Source organism: Petaurus breviceps, unplaced genomic scaffold (genome assembly GCF_028583685.1).
Source record: "Petaurus breviceps papuanus isolate PSGF00001 unplaced genomic scaffold, PetGlider_PUasm1.0 91041, whole genome shotgun sequence".
NCBI classification, from domain to species: domain Eukaryota; kingdom Metazoa; phylum Chordata; class Mammalia; order Diprotodontia; family Petauridae; genus Petaurus; species Petaurus breviceps.
In genome coordinates, this window is record NW_027187400.1 from 38922116 (window position 1) to 38938419 (window position 16304).

Genomic DNA, 16304 nt, shown 5'->3' on the forward strand with positions numbered 1-16304 from the left:
CTTCTGGGTTACAGATTTGCTTCTAAATCTCTGCCCTCTGCTGACCCAGATGGTGACTAGCCTACGGTGCTGTCTCAGCCTGGAATCAGGAGACTCGAATGGAATCCACCCTGGGGAGGCAAAGAGAACTAGGGAGACTGGGAGGGACTTGAGGGAGTGCACAGGACTTTCTAGATTCTTCTCATGCATGCCCTGGAGCAGGGCTGAGTCTAACTATAGTCACTGGTACAGGATAATATGGAAAGAGCAGGATTTGAAGTCAGAGGACCTGGATTCAATCTCAGCCCTGCTACTTACCATTGTGACCTTGGGCAAGTCATTTCCCCTCATTGGAACTGCTTCCTCATTTGTAAAATGATGGAGTGGGACAAAATGAACCCTAAGAGGCCAGCTCTAAATATATCATTCTATGATTCCAGGAAAGAGAGTACTGTGGTCTGGGGGCTTGGAAGTCCCTTTTCTAGGGGTCTGGAGGCTCAGCTGGGAAAAGGAGTCCTACTTAGGTAACTGGGGAGGGCATTAGACTAGGCATGAGCCTAGACCAGAGGTAGGGATGAGCTTGGTGGTGTTTGGTGAGGGTGGTGTTAGCATGGGAGGTGAAGGAGAGGAGGAGGTGTCCAGGAGCTAGCCAAGGTTCTGAATCAGTGTGTGCCAGGGTGCTACGAATGGAAGATACAGGGCCTCCTGCCCTAGGTCCTCACATCTAACACACCTTTTCCTTGCAACTACTGGGAAGGCCATCAGTTAGACTTAGGGATCAGGGAAGGCGAAAGGCAAGAAAGCCCAAAGGGGCCCTGCCGCCCCGATGGGAATGGGGAGAACTCAGCCTGCTCTTTAAATAGTGCTTTATGTTTGGAATAAGATAAATAGAAAGCAGAAGTGATTCTTTTGAGACCCAGCCTCAGATGGAGACTGAGCCTGGGGATCTCTGCCTCTAATACAAGACCCCACCCAAACCAAACAACTTAGCATGGGTGAAGTGAATGGGGAGGAGAGATCTTAACAAACCTTGAGTTCAGAACCCCACCTTCCAGGGGGCCAAGAGAATGTCCCTGAGGAGAGCTAGTCCTTCTTTCCCATCAGTGCCCCACCCTTAAATATCCTAGGTGCAGAGAACTACACCCTTCCCAGACATCAGCAGGGTTCTCTGACCCCAGTCTGTTCTGGCCTTGATGGGGATCATGGGTGATAGAGAGGTACACAGTCCAGAGGCAAGGTCGTTTTCCCCATCCCCATCCCCACTCCCAGCTCACCATAGCAGGAGCTGTGTGTCTGTGTGTCTGTCTGACCTTCACTGTGGATCTCTGTGCCCCTGGAACAAGATTGGTCTTGCCTAGAGCCAGGGACTTAGTCAAATGAGTGCATGTACTTATCTCCATGTACACCCTTCACATCTGTTCGTTTTGCCCTCACCCATCCAGTCTCCCATGCTCCTATTTACCAAATGCCTAACTCAGTAAACTTAACTATAATTAAACAGAATTTCATTTTGTTTTTTCCTCCCTTCTAGTCTGTGAATGGGAGGTGGAGTTGGGCCTTATGATTCCGTAAGGAACACAATTTCTCCCCTCCCCCACCCCATCCTCTTAGATGGAGAAGGGATCCAGCTGCATTTCCCTTCAGTCTCTGGCCCATTAGCCCTTTCTGCCTGGAGAAGAGGCTGAGTGAGATTAGAGCTCTCAGCTTCAGACCTTGGGGTCATAAGTGGACCATGTCCTTCTTTCTGCTTAAGTCTGGGTTGAGTTAAAAACATTTCCACGGACCCCCATTCTTCCAGCTTTGAGGACACCACCCTAGTCCCTGGCTTGGAACTGCTGAGCAGTAGACAAAAGAGAGCAAATGTCCCCTGCCTCCCAGCATGCCATTCGTTCCAGGTCCTTGCCCCTTGGTATTCAGGGCCCCTGGGTCCATCTCCCATTGGCCCCACAGGTCTGAGCAGCGACAGTGGCCTCGGTGGCAGCACAGATGGGAGCTCGGACATCCTGGTCTTTGGCTCTGTGGTAGACAGTGTCATGGAAGAAGGTGTGTGCTGCTTAGGGCAGGCCATGGGCTAGACAGTGTAGGGCCTTCAAGCCTTCAACCAGGGATGGGGGGGAGGGAGCCTAGAGGGCCCCAAGGTCATCTGCCTGTGGTTTCAGGTGCTCAGATACGGGTGCTTAAAGCTGGGCATTGCACCCTGGTGCCTAGCATTTTGGGGAGAGGGAGGAGAAAGGAGAGTGGGTGGGAGACCAACTGGGATATGGAGAGATGAAGGGCATTTCAGGCTGCCACAAGATTTCCACCCTGCTGAAGGGAAGGTGGGAGGAAGGCCTGAATTCATGGTGCCCTCCTTTGGGAAATGTGTACATTCTAGAGATGTGCTCATTCAAGGACAAAGCCCAGCTTGCCCTACCACGGGTTGTGACTCTGCATCTGTTTAGCGATGTTTTAGGCACTGCGGACCCCTTTGCCTGGTTGGGCTGCCCCTGTCATTTTTCTGGGCTGGGACTCGATTGCTTTTCCTTCCCTTGTGTGAAGGAGCTCTCTGGTAGAGAGCCCTCACTCCCCACTCCTTTTCCCCTTCTCCCAGAGGGTGAAGAATCAGAGGACTCCAGTGCTGAGGGTGACCGTGAGACCTGGGACCTTGAGGACAGCCGAGAACTGCACCCAGGGCTGCTGGCCTACCGGGCGGCTCGAGCCAGAAACCTGCCCATCCTGGCCGAGGCCCTGGCCCATGGGGCTGAAGTGAACTGGGTCAACGAGGAGGACGAGAGCAAGACACCACTGATCCAGGCAGTGTTGGGGGTGAGTTTTGGGAACCAGAGGTGACTCCTACCTCAGAAATCAGGACATGGGCCTGAGCTGTGAACTCACCTCAGCAAGGGTATCTTACTGTCTGCCCTCTGGCCAGTCACCAAACCTTGATAGTGGAGTGAATAGAGGGCTGGCCTTGGAGTCAGGAAGATTTGGGTTTGAATCCAGCCTCAGAAATTCACTAGCAGTATGACTGCAAACAAGTCACTTAACCGCAACTTGCCTCAGTTTCTTCATCTGTAAAGTGGGGTTAATAAGAACACTTAACCTCACAGGGATATTTTGAGGGTTGAATAATGTATTGTATAGTGATTCTCAAAGTTTTTTTTTTATCTCATTATCCCTCTATATTCTTAAAAACGATTGAGGACTCTCCCAATGCTTATGTGGGTTCTATCTACTGATATTTACTATATTTGAAATCAAAACGTCTTCATATTATTATGAAAATAGTCTTGACCTCATGGACCCTCTGGAAAGGTTCCCCTGGATCACACTTTGAGCTGCTGATGTATAGAAAGTATTCTGGGAACCTTAATGGGTTATCTAAATCCCAGCTAAATTACGGATCGATCAACACGCATTTATTAAGCACCTGGTTTTTGCCTGGCTCTCCGTTTGGCCCTGGTGGTACATTCCCTGCTCTCAGGGGACGTGCCAGGCTTGTGTCCTGTTGGCCTGGGGTTGGGGGTGTGTGTGTGGAAAACAGATGTTATGCTTTGCTGGTGTCTCTCCCACACAGCCCACCCCTTCACTTTCCCCAGTTTGGGTTGTCTGTGGCCTCTCACCCAGACCACGTTAACCTCCTGACTGGCTTCCTCCATTTTCGTCTGATCCCCCTTGTGTACGTGGCCTGTTATCATCCATTGCTATGATTATTTGTCTGTCCTTCCCCCTGCCCTGGTGCTACACCACCCTTCGCATCCTTCTCCACCCCTCTGTGCACAGGAAGACGTAGAACTTCTCTACAGAGTGATCATCCCTCTCCTCTCTAGCCTTCCAGACTCCAGCTGTGCTGGGTTCATCCTCCCTTCTCCACTTCTGCACGAGTCGTTCCATCTTGTTTGTGCTTAGCCCAGTCCTGCCCATCCTTTGGGGTCCAGCTGTGATCCTTTTCAATCCAGGATGCCTTCCTTGACTAACCCATGGGGCACAGGGAGCTCTGGTTCTCCTGGGCTCTCAGAGCTCTGACTGCCTAGAACATGTAGCCAGGCTCTGGACTCTCCAGGACAGTGCCTGAGCACTCTGAACTGCTGTCTGCCTCAGGGCCTTGGGTGCCAGTCTCCTCAACCTGACTGGGGTCTCCTTGAGGACAGGAACCAGATCCTCTTCTTCTGCCTCCCCCTTCCCCTTCCCCATCCCCATGTAGCCTGAGGCTCATGGCAGCTTCAATTCGATGTGCACTGAAAGCCTTCCTGCATTCCTGCCTACACAAGGGATTGCTGTGTGTTATATTAGGTTGGGCTAGATTGTGGAGGGCCTTGAATCCAGGCTAAAGACATTATTGCCCTAAGGGTCAAAGCTAAACTATATCATATATACATATATGTGTATATATATAATATATCATATAGCTACATAGGAATAATATTTATTATAGCTAATATTCATATAGCCTTTCCTCTGTGCCAGGCACTGTGCTAAACACTTTTCAAGTATCTTGCTTGATCTTTATCACATTTCCGGGTGGTTTATCATCCCCATTTTACAGTTGAGGAAACTGAGGTAGACACCTGATAAGTGACTTGTCCAGGACCACACAGGTAGTAAGTGTCTGAGGCTGGATTTGAATCCATATCTTCCTGACTCCAGGAAGCTCGGTGCCACAATGGATAGAATTCTGGGCCTAGAATCAGGAAGACTCCTCTTTCTGAGTTCAAATCTGGCCTCAGACACTTACGAGCTGTATGACCCTGGGCAAGTCACTTCACCCTGTTTGCCTCAGTTTCCTCATCTGTAAAGTGAGCTGGAAAGGAAATGGTAAAGCATTCCAGTATCTCTGCCAAGAAAACCCCAAATGGGGTCACAACCGGACATGACTGAAAGGACTGAACAACCATAACTTCCTGACTCCAGGCCCAGTACTATCCACTGCAGCGCCCCCAAGCTGCCCCATCAGGTCAAGCACTAGACTTCTGATTTTATTCCCGTAGGGAATGCCCAGGGAAAAGCATCCCCCAGTCAACGTAGATTGTCATCTTTTCTGCCATTTCTAGTCTTAGGGAGTTCGGGTTGGGGTGCTGAGAGGTTAAGTTCCTTGCTCAGGATCCCAGTATACGTCAGAGTTGAGACTCGAACCTGGCTCTTTCTGACTCCAAGGCTGGCTCTCTACCTGTTGTGATACACCGCTTCTGATAGTTTAGTGCTCTTATCTGATGCCCACATACACTCAAAGACTTGCCAGATCTTTGTCCTCCAGGGGTCCCCTAGGTCTAGCCTGAAGAAGTCAGATATTGGAAAATGACATTATCTACCTGCTGGTGATGGGGGGAGAAGGAAAGGGAATAAACATTTATTATGCACCAGGCACTGTGCTAAGGGCTTTGCAAATATTATCTCATTTGATCCTCACAACAACTTGTCCAAGGTCACACAGTGTCTGAGGTTGGATTTGAACTCTGGTCTTCCTGACTCCTGGCCTGGTGTTCTATCCACTGAGCTACAAAGCTGCCTGACAGTAATTGGGGACCAATATGTGGGACTTCTGGATCCATCAGACTCTCCCATTGTCTTCCAGGGTTCCTTGATCATCTGTGAATTCCTTCTCCAAAATGGGGCTGATGTGAACCAAAGAGACAGCCGGGGGCGGGCACCCCTCCATCATGCCACCTACCTGGGTCACACAGGGTGAGCGCCGGGCACAGAAGGGCCAAGAAAGGGCTGTGTGCTGGATGGCTTTGGGGGACGGGCGGCAGCGAGGGATGGGAGGTGTGTGATCCCGTGCCCCCTGACCTTCCTCCCCCTTGTAGACAGGTCTGTCTGTTCCTAAAACGTGGGGCTGACCAGCATGCATTGGATGAAGACCAGCAGGACCCACTGGCCATCGCTGTCCAGGCTGCCAATGCTGATATTGTGACTCTGTGAGTGGGAGGGTCCTGGAAACGCTTGGGGCCCATCCTTGAGTCAGAGCTGGGGGAGGGATCCAGAACGTGGAGGTGGGGGAAGTGGAGAAGAGAACACGAAGCCCCAGTGTGTGTGTGTGTGTGTGTGTGTGTGTGTGTGTGTGTGTGTGTGTGCGTGTGTGTGGGCACACGTGTGTGTGCTTGGCAGCTGGGTGTGGTGCAGTGTGTAGTGCTCTGGGCCTGGAGTCAGGAAGACCTGAGTCCACATCTGGCCTTAGACACTTACTCGTTGTGTGACCCTGGGCATGTCACTTAACCTCTGTGCCTTAATCCGCTGGAGAAGGAAATGGCAAACCACTCCAGTATCTTTGTCAAGAAAACTCCATATGGGGTCACATAGAATCAGACATGACTACAACAACATGTCTTCGTGTGTATGCATATACGAGGGTGTGCGTGTGTGTCTGTGTGAACACACATGTAAGTATATGTGTTTGTGTGTGCGCGTGTGTTTGCGTGTGTGAGTATATGTATACATGTATATCTAAAGGTCTGTCTGTGTCTGTGTACACATGTGTGTGTGTGAGATGCCTACCAGGTTGGTCTATAGCACATTTCTCTGTCCCATCCCCTTTTCCCCCTCCTCCAGGCTTCGACTGGCTCGGATGAATGAGGAGATGAGGGAAGCTGAGGGACCCCTTGGGCAACCAGGTCAATACCCCGGCAGCAGCCCCACTGAACTCCAGTACCGGAAATGTATCCAGGAGTTCATTAGCCTTACTATTGATGAGTGTTAGTGCCCTGGTCCCCACCTACCCCCTTCTCTCTTTGTTTTGTCCCTGAAGGGATGTGGGGAGGGGGAGTCGGGGCCCTAGAAGCCAAGCCCAGAGCCTGTGTCTGTCCCTGCCCCATTCTCTGACAGATCAGCCAGGGACTGGGGATGGCCTTGGGGTCCAGCAGATCAAGGGAATCACCTCCCGGCCCATCTGCCATGGTGGGCAGGATGGGGAGAAAGTAGCTCTCTAACTGGGAGGCATCTGGAGCCTGGGGTGATTCCCCCACCTGGGTCTAGCCTGATGGAGCTGCCCAGATCCCACCTCCTTGGAGTCCCTGGTCCCCTACCCCCCACCTCGCATGCTCCATGACCAGGTCAGATCCCAGGCATCTGTCTCCTTCCTCAAACCCCTGTTCCGCTGCCCAGCCAGCCCCCTCAGCCTGGTCCTGTCCTCTCTCCATAGCCCTTCTCCGCCCCCTGACCTTCCTCCCCCTTATAGACAAGTCTGTCTTATCATCAGGGCTGGAGAGAGCTTTCTCCCTCCTGAGGGCTCCCACATGGGTCACCCTGGCCCAAACTCTCCTCACATCCTAGGAACCCCTCTCCCTATTTCAGCATCCCCCAGACATCCAGAGCTCCTCTTCCTAGTCTAAGACCCACTGGACTCTGCCCTAGACTGGGAGGAGGAGGGGGAGGGAAATTATCTAGAGGATCCAGACCCATGTACCTCAGTGAAGCATCCTTGGGCCCCAAGGCCAACAGATCCTTTTCTCTCCCCTCCACCCCCCATCCCCCCAAGGCTGATCTTCAAGGACACTGGTCTGGCAGGAGCCTGACTCAGAGCCTTGTGGCTTCAGGGCTCTTCCTCCCTTCGTCAGTCCTGGGCCAGGCTCAGGATGCCATCCCCTTGGCCCCTGAATGCTGGCGTTCTGGCTGGACGGCGTGGCTGGCCACGTCCAACCTGTCCCCCAGGATCCCCTTCTCTCTACTGGTGGGCAGTAGCGCTGTCCCTGACGCAGGGCCTGTCAGGGGAACAGAGACTGGACACTGCTGGCCCCCAGACCTTTAAAGGAGAAATACTGTATCGGTACCTTATTGAGAGTCATTGTATAAAGCAACTTTGTGCACTTTTTCTTACTTCCCACCACGTTTATGTTTCTGGTTTGGGCCCTGGATTTGTTCTACTGGGGGCTCGGCGTGGGGCTCAGTGGCCGGTTGGGTGCTCAGTGGGCGCTCAGAGGACCAGCTCAGTGCCCCCTGCCTCCCAACAACAACACGAGGGGAAGCATCCGTGAGGTTGCTGCCCCAGGTGCTGCTGCCAGACTTTTTTTTAAACTGGCCTTCCCTCCCTGCTACCATTACCCTCACCTCCGCCCCCCTAGTGCCATCTTGGTTTTTGACTGGAGATCTTTCTCCAAGTGTCCATCTCCCTGCCATGACTCCCTATTCCTCAAACAGAGCCTGTTGGGCATGGCCTTGGCAGATGGATGGACAAAAGAGTCATTCTCCCTGGCATGGGGTAGTGAGGTGGGGGGCGGGGTAAGATGAAAAGGGGTCAGAGGAACTTATAGGATTGCTTGTCCCAGGATGGGGCTGTCCAACCTTTTTATTATTGGCCTATAGCTATGTAGACAGTGCTTTCTGAATTCTCCCTCCTGGATCTTTCTTTGCTGAGTTTTGGGGTTTTGGGTTTTTTTTTTTTGAGTGGGAACAGGAAATGCCCTGAGCCACCAACTTTTAACTTTGGGTTTCCCTTTGTTTGTGACTGGAAGCCTCTCTCTCCTCTTCCCCCTCCCCCCAGGGCTCTGGCTCCAGTCCTGTCTGTTTCTTTAGTCAGGACACCTGAGGGGTGGGGGAACAGTCCTTGGCCACTGGGCTGCTTCCTGCTTCTCCTGTTCTGGGTTGGGGCATCACTGGAGCATGGAACGTGCCAATGGGCCTCTCTTTCCCCGCACATGGACAGCTAGTGCTCTCTGGGTTTGGGTTGGAGGGAGATGGATGAAAGGGAACATGGGCTGGCGAAGGGATGGGATTGGAGAGGCCTCCGTTTTGGGGAAGGTTAGAGACGGTAACACTGCTGAGAGCTGGGGTGGGGGGGCATGTTCACAGAGCCCCCTGCCTTCCTAGAAACAGAAAGGGGCATAAGATACAGATACAACTGACTTAGATGTGGGGTGGGGAGTGGGGGCAGCTGCAAGGCTCCCTTGGGCCAGGGAGTTCATAGCTTGGGGGAGGGGCTTTAAGCTTCTGGTCACTCAGCCCCTCCTCCCCTGCTGCCCTGGCCAGGCTGGGGAGGGGTTGGGAAGGGGGGGTGTCACTATGCAAACCGCCACCCAGGGAGAGGGATGCTCTGTAGGCAGCGCAGGGGCTGGGCCAGCCAGAGTGGGCTCCCCCAGCTGGCCAGCTCCCTGTCCCCCCTCTCACTGTAAATAAGTGCTAAACTGAATTAACCTATTTTCTTCTGCTTGCTTTCTGTGCACCCTCCCTCCCCTGAGGACGGAATGGGGCCTCTCCATGGCTCTGAGCTTTGTTTGAACCTTTTGAACCAGTTATCTGGGATTCTGCCTTTCTTTCCTCCTTCCATGGTCTCCTGAATCAAACCCTCTTAATAAAAATCTCACTCCACTCCCACCTGCTCCTGCTTGGGCTCACTTATTCACTGGGATCTCAGCCTCGGGGGCTCTGGACACATCTTTGGATGGGACATCTTGCCTCCCAGCTGTGCTGCTTGGTCTCTCTCTGCTCTGTCTCTGGCCAGGGTCTGGGAGGGGCAGGGTGATAGCTCAGTGTGGCTCCCCCTGCCCCTTCCCCCTTCCCTCCAGGGGTCCTGGGGCTTTGGGAGCAGCCCTGAAGTACCACCAGGTCCTGGACTCTCTACCTGACCTCAACTTTACCTGATGGCTGCAGACAGAACTCAAACCTGTCCCAACAGCAAACTTACTAACTCACTTTTCTGCTGGATTCTCTCTTCCTTGACTGCCATCCCTTCCTGGAGTTGCCCTCTCCTCTAATGACCATATGGGCCCCCAGCAATGGGAGCCAGGTGGGCTCAGGCTGTGAAGGTCCCAGAAGAGCCATAGGCTGACTGGGAGTCTAGCACCCTCCCTCTGCTGTGGGGATCTGAACCCAAGTCTGTCTGTGAGAGGGGCAGAGTAGTTCCCATTCCAGGAGGGCCAGGGGAAAGCCAGTGAGGCCCTGGAGGTGAGCGCTTGGGGCCCAGTGGGATGGGGTTGGGTCTGTTCTCAGGCCTTGATTATGACTCCTGGGTTGGGGAGGGGAGGAGGATGAGGGGCCTCTAGACTTAGCACCCAGGATGTGGGGTAGGGAGAGTGAGGGTCTGGGGATCCTGGACTTTTAAAGGCTGATCTTGGAGGTTTCCTCCACCCTGGATCCCTGAATAACATGGTGGGAGGTGAGCGAGGGCCAGGTCTGAATCTGTTCTCTTTTCTCCCCTCCCACACCGTCTCCTTGCAGGTGATACCACTTATCTGGACATCTTCCGGGAGTTCTCCCACATGGCATCCCACCACCCAGAGAGACTCAACCGGCAGAGCCTTCATGTCAGCCCCTCAGCCCAGCAGCCTCTCCCTGCTCCTCTCCAGGGGGCTGGGCAGGGCCTTCAGCCTGAGCTTGAACTGTCCCTGCCTGGTTTTAGGAATACAGGGAGCAGGGGTGCTCATCCTTCTAGGGGAGGGAAAGGGGAGACGGTTTCTCTATAGCGTGCCTGTCTCCAGGATTTGTCCACTAGCCTGAAGGCAGAGGAAAGGGGGAGAGAATTGGGGGCTCAGCTGGACTGAGTCCATCCGAGATCTTTGCCCCTCTGCTTGCTTATGGGTCCCATAGGGAGGCGAGTGGGACCCCCAAAGGGCAGCAGATAGGTTTGATCTTATTTTTTAGTGCTGGATTAGACCCCTTCACCCTACTTACCGAACATCAGAAGTGGGGCTTTCTCTCCTCTGGACCTATGTCTCTTCCCAGCCTCACAGGCCCTAAGGCCTCGGCTCCCCTAGTCTTCTGCTACTGGGATAAAACTACTTTTCCCATGAGTTAGGAGATTGCTGTCCTCAGCCCCTGCTCAGGAGCATTTTGACGGAGCTCAGTCTCGTGTCCTATACATTGCTCAATTCTCTTTGCCCTAGTGGGTAGTTCAGGGGAGCCAGGGAACTCATATGTTATCCATTCCCTTTTCAAGCCTGAGTGGCTGGTCCACTCCCGTATAACCAGGGCAGAGACCCCAGTACCCAACCAACTAGTTTGCGCCCTTGCCCTAATGGACAAGGCTTGGGGAGGAGGAGTCAGTGCCCCATCCCTAATAAAGCCAAAAACAGAGAAGTAGAAGCCTGTGATCATGTGTTTGGGGCTCAATCCTGACCTAGAGGCTAGAGGCCTAGCTACAGGATATGGGCTCACCCTGGGGCCTTCAGCACCAACTATTGTGTGACCCTTCCCCTAACTCAGGTTTCACACTCAGTCCTAAGGAGTCTGGGTCCTCCTGCCCTATTAACACCCCCAGGCAGCTGGTCCCTGGGCAGCAGTCTGCCTTCCCATACCCCTTCCCTCCCTGTCCCAAATCGCTGAGTGCAGGGAAAATGCCAACTTTGTTTTAATGCCTGGTCAAGGCAGAGGGATGAGAAATCCACTACAAAGGGGGCTTGGTCTCTGCACTGGTGTTTTCCTGATGCTTCCTTAGCAGGGGCTACTGGGAAGGGAGGGCAGCCCTGGGCTCAGCAGAAGGGCCGGAGGCCATAGCAGGGGGCTTCTGGGAAGTTCTGGAGCTGAGGGTTGTACATGGGCAGGTATTTCCGGAAGCATTTGGCCACCTTGTTATCACACTCACACGCCATTTTCTCACAGCGGTCCCGAGTCTTCACTGTGGGGTTGGGGGTTAGGGGAGAGAGGAGGGAAGAAATCGAAGGGTCACCTGGGGACGTTTTCCCTTGTGCCCTTTGTTCATGGTCACATGACCACTCCCCTCCCCAGCATACATTCTGCCCTCCTCCCCCATCCTCTATGGAGAAGATGACTGAACAGAGGGAAGGAGCTGGTATAGCATAGACCTGAGAAAGTGGGCCATTGAGAATCTCACTCTAAGCCACTCCCCCCAGTTCCTAGACTACATCTCCACCTCCTCCTCTTCCTATCACCCCTCCCTGGGGTTAAACTCTAGAACTCACCACACTTCACCTTGGTCCCCAGGTTAAGGTATCTGTAGGTGTGAGAGCTAGGGGTGCAGCCAAACACCTCTGCTTTATTGTAACAGCAGTCATGACTGTGACAACACCTGCCGTGGGGGAAGAGAAAATGATCTTGGGGTCTCAGTGGATTGCACATTCAATATGAGTCCACAGTGGGATTATGGGAGCCAAAATAAACTAATGAAACCTTAGACTGCATTGAGAACCAATGTGGCCAGGAGTGTTATGTTCAGTCCCAGGGTCCAAATTATTGGAAGGCCATTGAGAAGCTGGAAGACCAGAAAGCTAAGGGGTCTTGACTCCATGACATTTGGAGAACACTTAAAAGAAGTGGGAATGTTTAGCCTGGAGAAGAACCAAGGGACCTGGATACTATCTCCAAGTGTTTGGGGGGGGGGGCAGTTAAGTGGAAAAGGAACCAGACTAAACTTGACCCCTGAAGGCAGACCCAGGAGTGGCAGGTGGAAGGTATAAAAATGTTGATGAAAATTTCCTCATTAGTAGTAAAGCTGCCCCAAAGTGGAAGAGCCCGCTAGGGAGGCAGGGGGCCCCCTCTCCGGAGGTCTTCAATAGAGGCTGACTAACCACTTGTTCGAGACAGAATAGAAGACTTGTCCCTCGGGGCTGGGGGAGCAGACTGCTACACTCTTCCAATTTGGAGATTCTGGGGGTCTGTGAAGGAGCCCCTCCTCCCTCAGCATCTCGCTTCTCCCTCAAGGTCCCCAAAGCCAGATGACACTCCACCCATTGACTCATTCTGCTCCTGGCCCCACAGGCAGGTAGGACCAAAGCATCCTGGCATTTCCCACTTCTGCCCCAGGTTTCCCAAAGTTCACACAACAAGAAAACCTTCAAATCAATGTTCAAAGATTAATTGTGTGTGGGGAGGCAGCCCAGGGCAAGCCAGGACCTGCCACAGCAGGAGGGAGAGATGGCAGAGGGGAGAGGCATGGGAAGAAGCAGCTCGTGGCTTCTGATAGCTTCTTCTCTGTGCCGTTATTCTTGCATTTTGGGTACCAGCTCATGCTGGTCACACAGTGCAATCTTCACCTCCAGGTTTCAGCACTTAGACAGCACTGATTACATCCCCCCCCAGTTCCAGCTCTGGAGGGAAGGCAGACACCAATGGGAGTAACAGACCCATATGTGCTTATTGGGGTGTCCGAGTGGCTTAGAACTCTCCTCCCCAGTAGGTGACCAAAGGATGTTGGGAGAACCGGGCCAAATCTCTCACTCTCCTAGGCTCTGGCCCTCTCTTGCCTTTTTCTTGTCTCTGTGGCCATCCTAATCTCATCCCTTCCCACCCTCTCCCATCCCATTCCACCCTATTTGTATCTCTTGGTTCTAGGGACTGGTTATTCTGACCCTTCCCCTCCTAGTCTTATTCGAGAAAGTACTTTCCCCTACCCCCTGTTTCTGGCTTTCTGGCCCCAGGGGCTCTAGCTGAGCAGGAATGGGAAGGGTGTTAGTAGGGAGAGGGAAGAAGGGAAATAAAGGATAAAAGGGAGATCCTGACGATTTCTTGGGAAATTTCACGCCTTTCATTTCTCCCCTAGTCTCTTCCTGTTTTAGCGGCCCAGGGGGCTGTGACAGGAAGGGATATTCTTCCCTGCTGCTGGCCTTCATCTTGCCTGCTACAGTCCAGGTCCAGTCTCCTGCCTGAAGGCCAAGTCCTTGGTTTCCAGATTGGGGTCTTTCCCTGGTTTTTGGCAGCCCCAGTTCCACCCCTGCCCCTGCTAACTCCTTACTTGTCGATCTTGTCCATGGGGGCTCCCTGGGTGCCAGGGCCACAATGACAGCCGTAGTTGCTGAAGTTGGCCAGCCCATGTGTGAAAGTGTGCAATCTGATCAGTTCATCCAGCTGGGCCTCCGTGCAGCTCCCCTGGGACAGGGCTGGGACAGGGAAGGGGGAGGGGGACAGAGCCTGAGTAGGGGGGCCTCTGACCCATGACCCTGAGGGGAAACCCCCAAGCTGGGAATTCAGGCCTCAACCCTCATCTCGGAGGGAGATGGTGACTTAGGTCTTCTCCCAGCTGTGCGTCCCTTTGAGACTTGGCCTCCCCATCTGTACAATGAGGAAGGCCTCCTGTTCCCCCCCATACCTGGCTTCCTCCCTACATAGGGAGAGTGGGAAGCATTTTAGATTGCAGAGAAGAGCTGAGATGTCCCACTCTTGCCCATCCCAACATGAGTCATTACCACATATTCCAACCTCCCCAGGCCACCCCTTCATCAGTGGGACTGCGGTTGAGGGACATAAGCTCATTTTTATTATTGGACTCTTCAAAGTGGGGTCCAGAGAAGGAGCTGTAATTAGGGTGGAGAGAGCAGGGCTGTTTCCCAGGGCACCCAAACTTGGATACCCACACTACCATCCTCCTTCCACCTCTCCAACCCTCCTCCAGAATCAGTCAGCAATGTAGAAATGACCACTTGGTGTCCTAGAACACGCTGCCTCCCCTTTGTGCATGCACCCTGCTGAATGCCTTTCTCCACTCTCTGGGCTTGGGCACAAACAATCCTGATTGTGGTTCTGCCTAGAAAGGTAACCAATTGACTAATCCTCCAAATGATTTTGGACCTTAAAAGAACTTATTCCTGGATCATTCCCCTCGAAATTAATCTCAGCTTCCATAGAGATGATGCCTGAGGTGGGGGAAAGGGGGGGTTTTTCTGATGGAGAATCCATGTTATCCCCAGCCCACCTCTTGGCAAGGTAACTAGAGGATACTCACCCAAGGCCAGGGCCAGCAGGCGGAGCAAAGTGGGAGCCATGGTTAAGTGGGGCCTCTCCGTTGCTCTGGGACTGGGTGCGCTGGGAGTGGTGGTTGGGGAGAAGATGTCCCTAGCTTGGTAGATAAGCCTTTGAGCTCTTTAGCTGAGGCAGGGGGGCCCTACTTTTATGTACTGCCCCATGAACCTCCTCCTGTTTGCCGCTAATAACCAGTCCTGGGGAGGCCTGTGATTAGGGAGGAAAGGAAGACTCACTCCCCTTAGAAGATGTACTTCCCCCCTACAGCCTAGAGAGTGGGTGGGGGTGACAGGGAGTTCATGGAGTCTGTAGGACATTGGCCTGAGGTGGGGAGGGTGGCAATCTGTCCCTGTGGACCTTCCCCAGAGTCCTGGCTGCTTTGCCCCCCACTCCACTCAAGAGAAGGCCAGCATGGCAAGGGTCCTTCCTCTTACCCAGACATCACCCCCAGAACAGAAAAATGTGGATGAATGAGGATAAGGGGGGCTGGGGACAGGACCAAGCTATCTCAAGGCTCCAGCCGGCTGGTGCCATTAACTGCGGGTTGCTGCCACCCACTGCCCTTCCTGAGTGCCCTCCATGATGGGTGAGCTCATTCTTGGAGCTTGCTCTCCACCCCCATCCCAGGGGGCTGACGTTTGGAAGCCGGAGTGTCCAGTGATCCTAGGGAAGAGGGGAAGGGACTGGGGGCCCCCACATCCCCTAGAGCCCCTACTCTAATTCCAAGCTCAATTCCAATTCGAAATCACAGTACATCAGGACTGGAAGGGAACTCGGAGGGGCTCTATGCCCAGGAATTCCCTGACAAAAAGGATGACAAACCTGCTGCCTCAGAGACCTCCCGAGGGGGAGAGGCCACCCTTCACCAGGCAGTCTGCCCCACTTTGGGAAGGCTTTCATTATTAGGAAGTATTTCCTGATGTCAGCCTAGAGGCTGGTGACACAGAAACCCACAATCCTCCAGAGAAATGGGTGTGCAGAGGACCCCCCTCCCAGAGAAATACAGACACTTGCACTCAGAGAGTCAGAGCCACAACGTCCAATGCAAATCCCTCCTTCTATCCTACAGGACGTCCACCTGCTGTTCCTGGTTCTGCCCTCTGGGGCTAAGCAGAACAAAGCTGATACCCTTCCACGAGACGCTGTTGTTGAGTCATTTTCAGTCGTTTCTGACTCTGTGACCCCATTTGGGGTTTTCTTGGCAGAGATTCTAGAATGATTTGCCATTTCCTTCTCCAACTCATTTTTACAAATGAAGAAACTGAGGTAAATAGGGTTAAGTGACTTGCCCAGGGTCACACAGCTAGTAAGTGTCTGAGTCTGGATTAGAACTCAGGAGGATGTCTTCTGACTCCCTTTTTGTGCACTATGGCGCCTCCTAGGTGCCCCTTCCATAAGACAACCCTTCCCATGCCCCTCCTAAGTCTTCTCCAAGTAAATATTCCCAGCTCTTCCATCCACTCCTCGAGTGACACAGGTTCTGAGCCCTTCACCAGTGTGATTATGCTCCTCTGGACACTTCTCAGTCTGTCAATGCCCTTGAATGTGGCGGCCAGAATGAAGCCCCATTGGCCAGGTGAGATCTTTCCAGGCAGAGAGAGAGCACAGCAGATGACCGCCTGCCCGTCTAGTGCTGGCCTCTGCGGCTCCCCTACAGCAGGCCGTGACCGCACTCTGGAAGGGGCAGCTTGGAACAGTAGGTGGAGTGTTGAGCCTCAGTGACCTGG

At 53.2% G+C, this 16304-nt stretch overlaps 2 protein-coding genes across 2 annotated transcripts in view; one reads left to right on the plus strand and one right to left on the minus strand.

The window, feature by feature from the left end:
- The window catches only part of ACAP3 (ArfGAP with coiled-coil, ankyrin repeat and PH domains 3), a 64492-nt gene extending 52469 nt beyond the window's left edge, over positions 1 to 12023 (plus strand). Inside the window, exons 22-27 of the mRNA XM_069078773.1 lie at positions 1930 to 2022; positions 2570 to 2784; positions 5531 to 5640; positions 5763 to 5873; positions 6505 to 6566; positions 10105 to 12023. Of these exons, the coding sequence (XP_068934874.1) occupies positions 1930 to 2022; positions 2570 to 2784; positions 5531 to 5640; positions 5763 to 5873; positions 6505 to 6566; positions 10105 to 10349 (836 nt within the window). The 3' untranslated portion in view covers positions 10350 to 12023. The remainder of the gene's footprint in view (positions 1 to 1929; positions 2023 to 2569; positions 2785 to 5530; positions 5641 to 5762; positions 5874 to 6504; positions 6567 to 10104) is intronic.
- Positions 11355 to 14600, minus strand: LOC138154594 (phospholipase A2 homolog otoconin-22-like). The gene is made up of 4 exons (XM_069079560.1): positions 14561 to 14600; positions 13574 to 13718; positions 11805 to 11911; positions 11355 to 11500 (listed from the first exon to the last, which is right to left on the minus strand). Exons 1-4 carry the CDS (start codon positions 14598 to 14600, stop codon positions 11355 to 11357), a joined length of 438 nt encoding a protein of 145 aa, XP_068935661.1.
- Positions 14601 to 16304: the final 1704 nt, after the last annotated feature.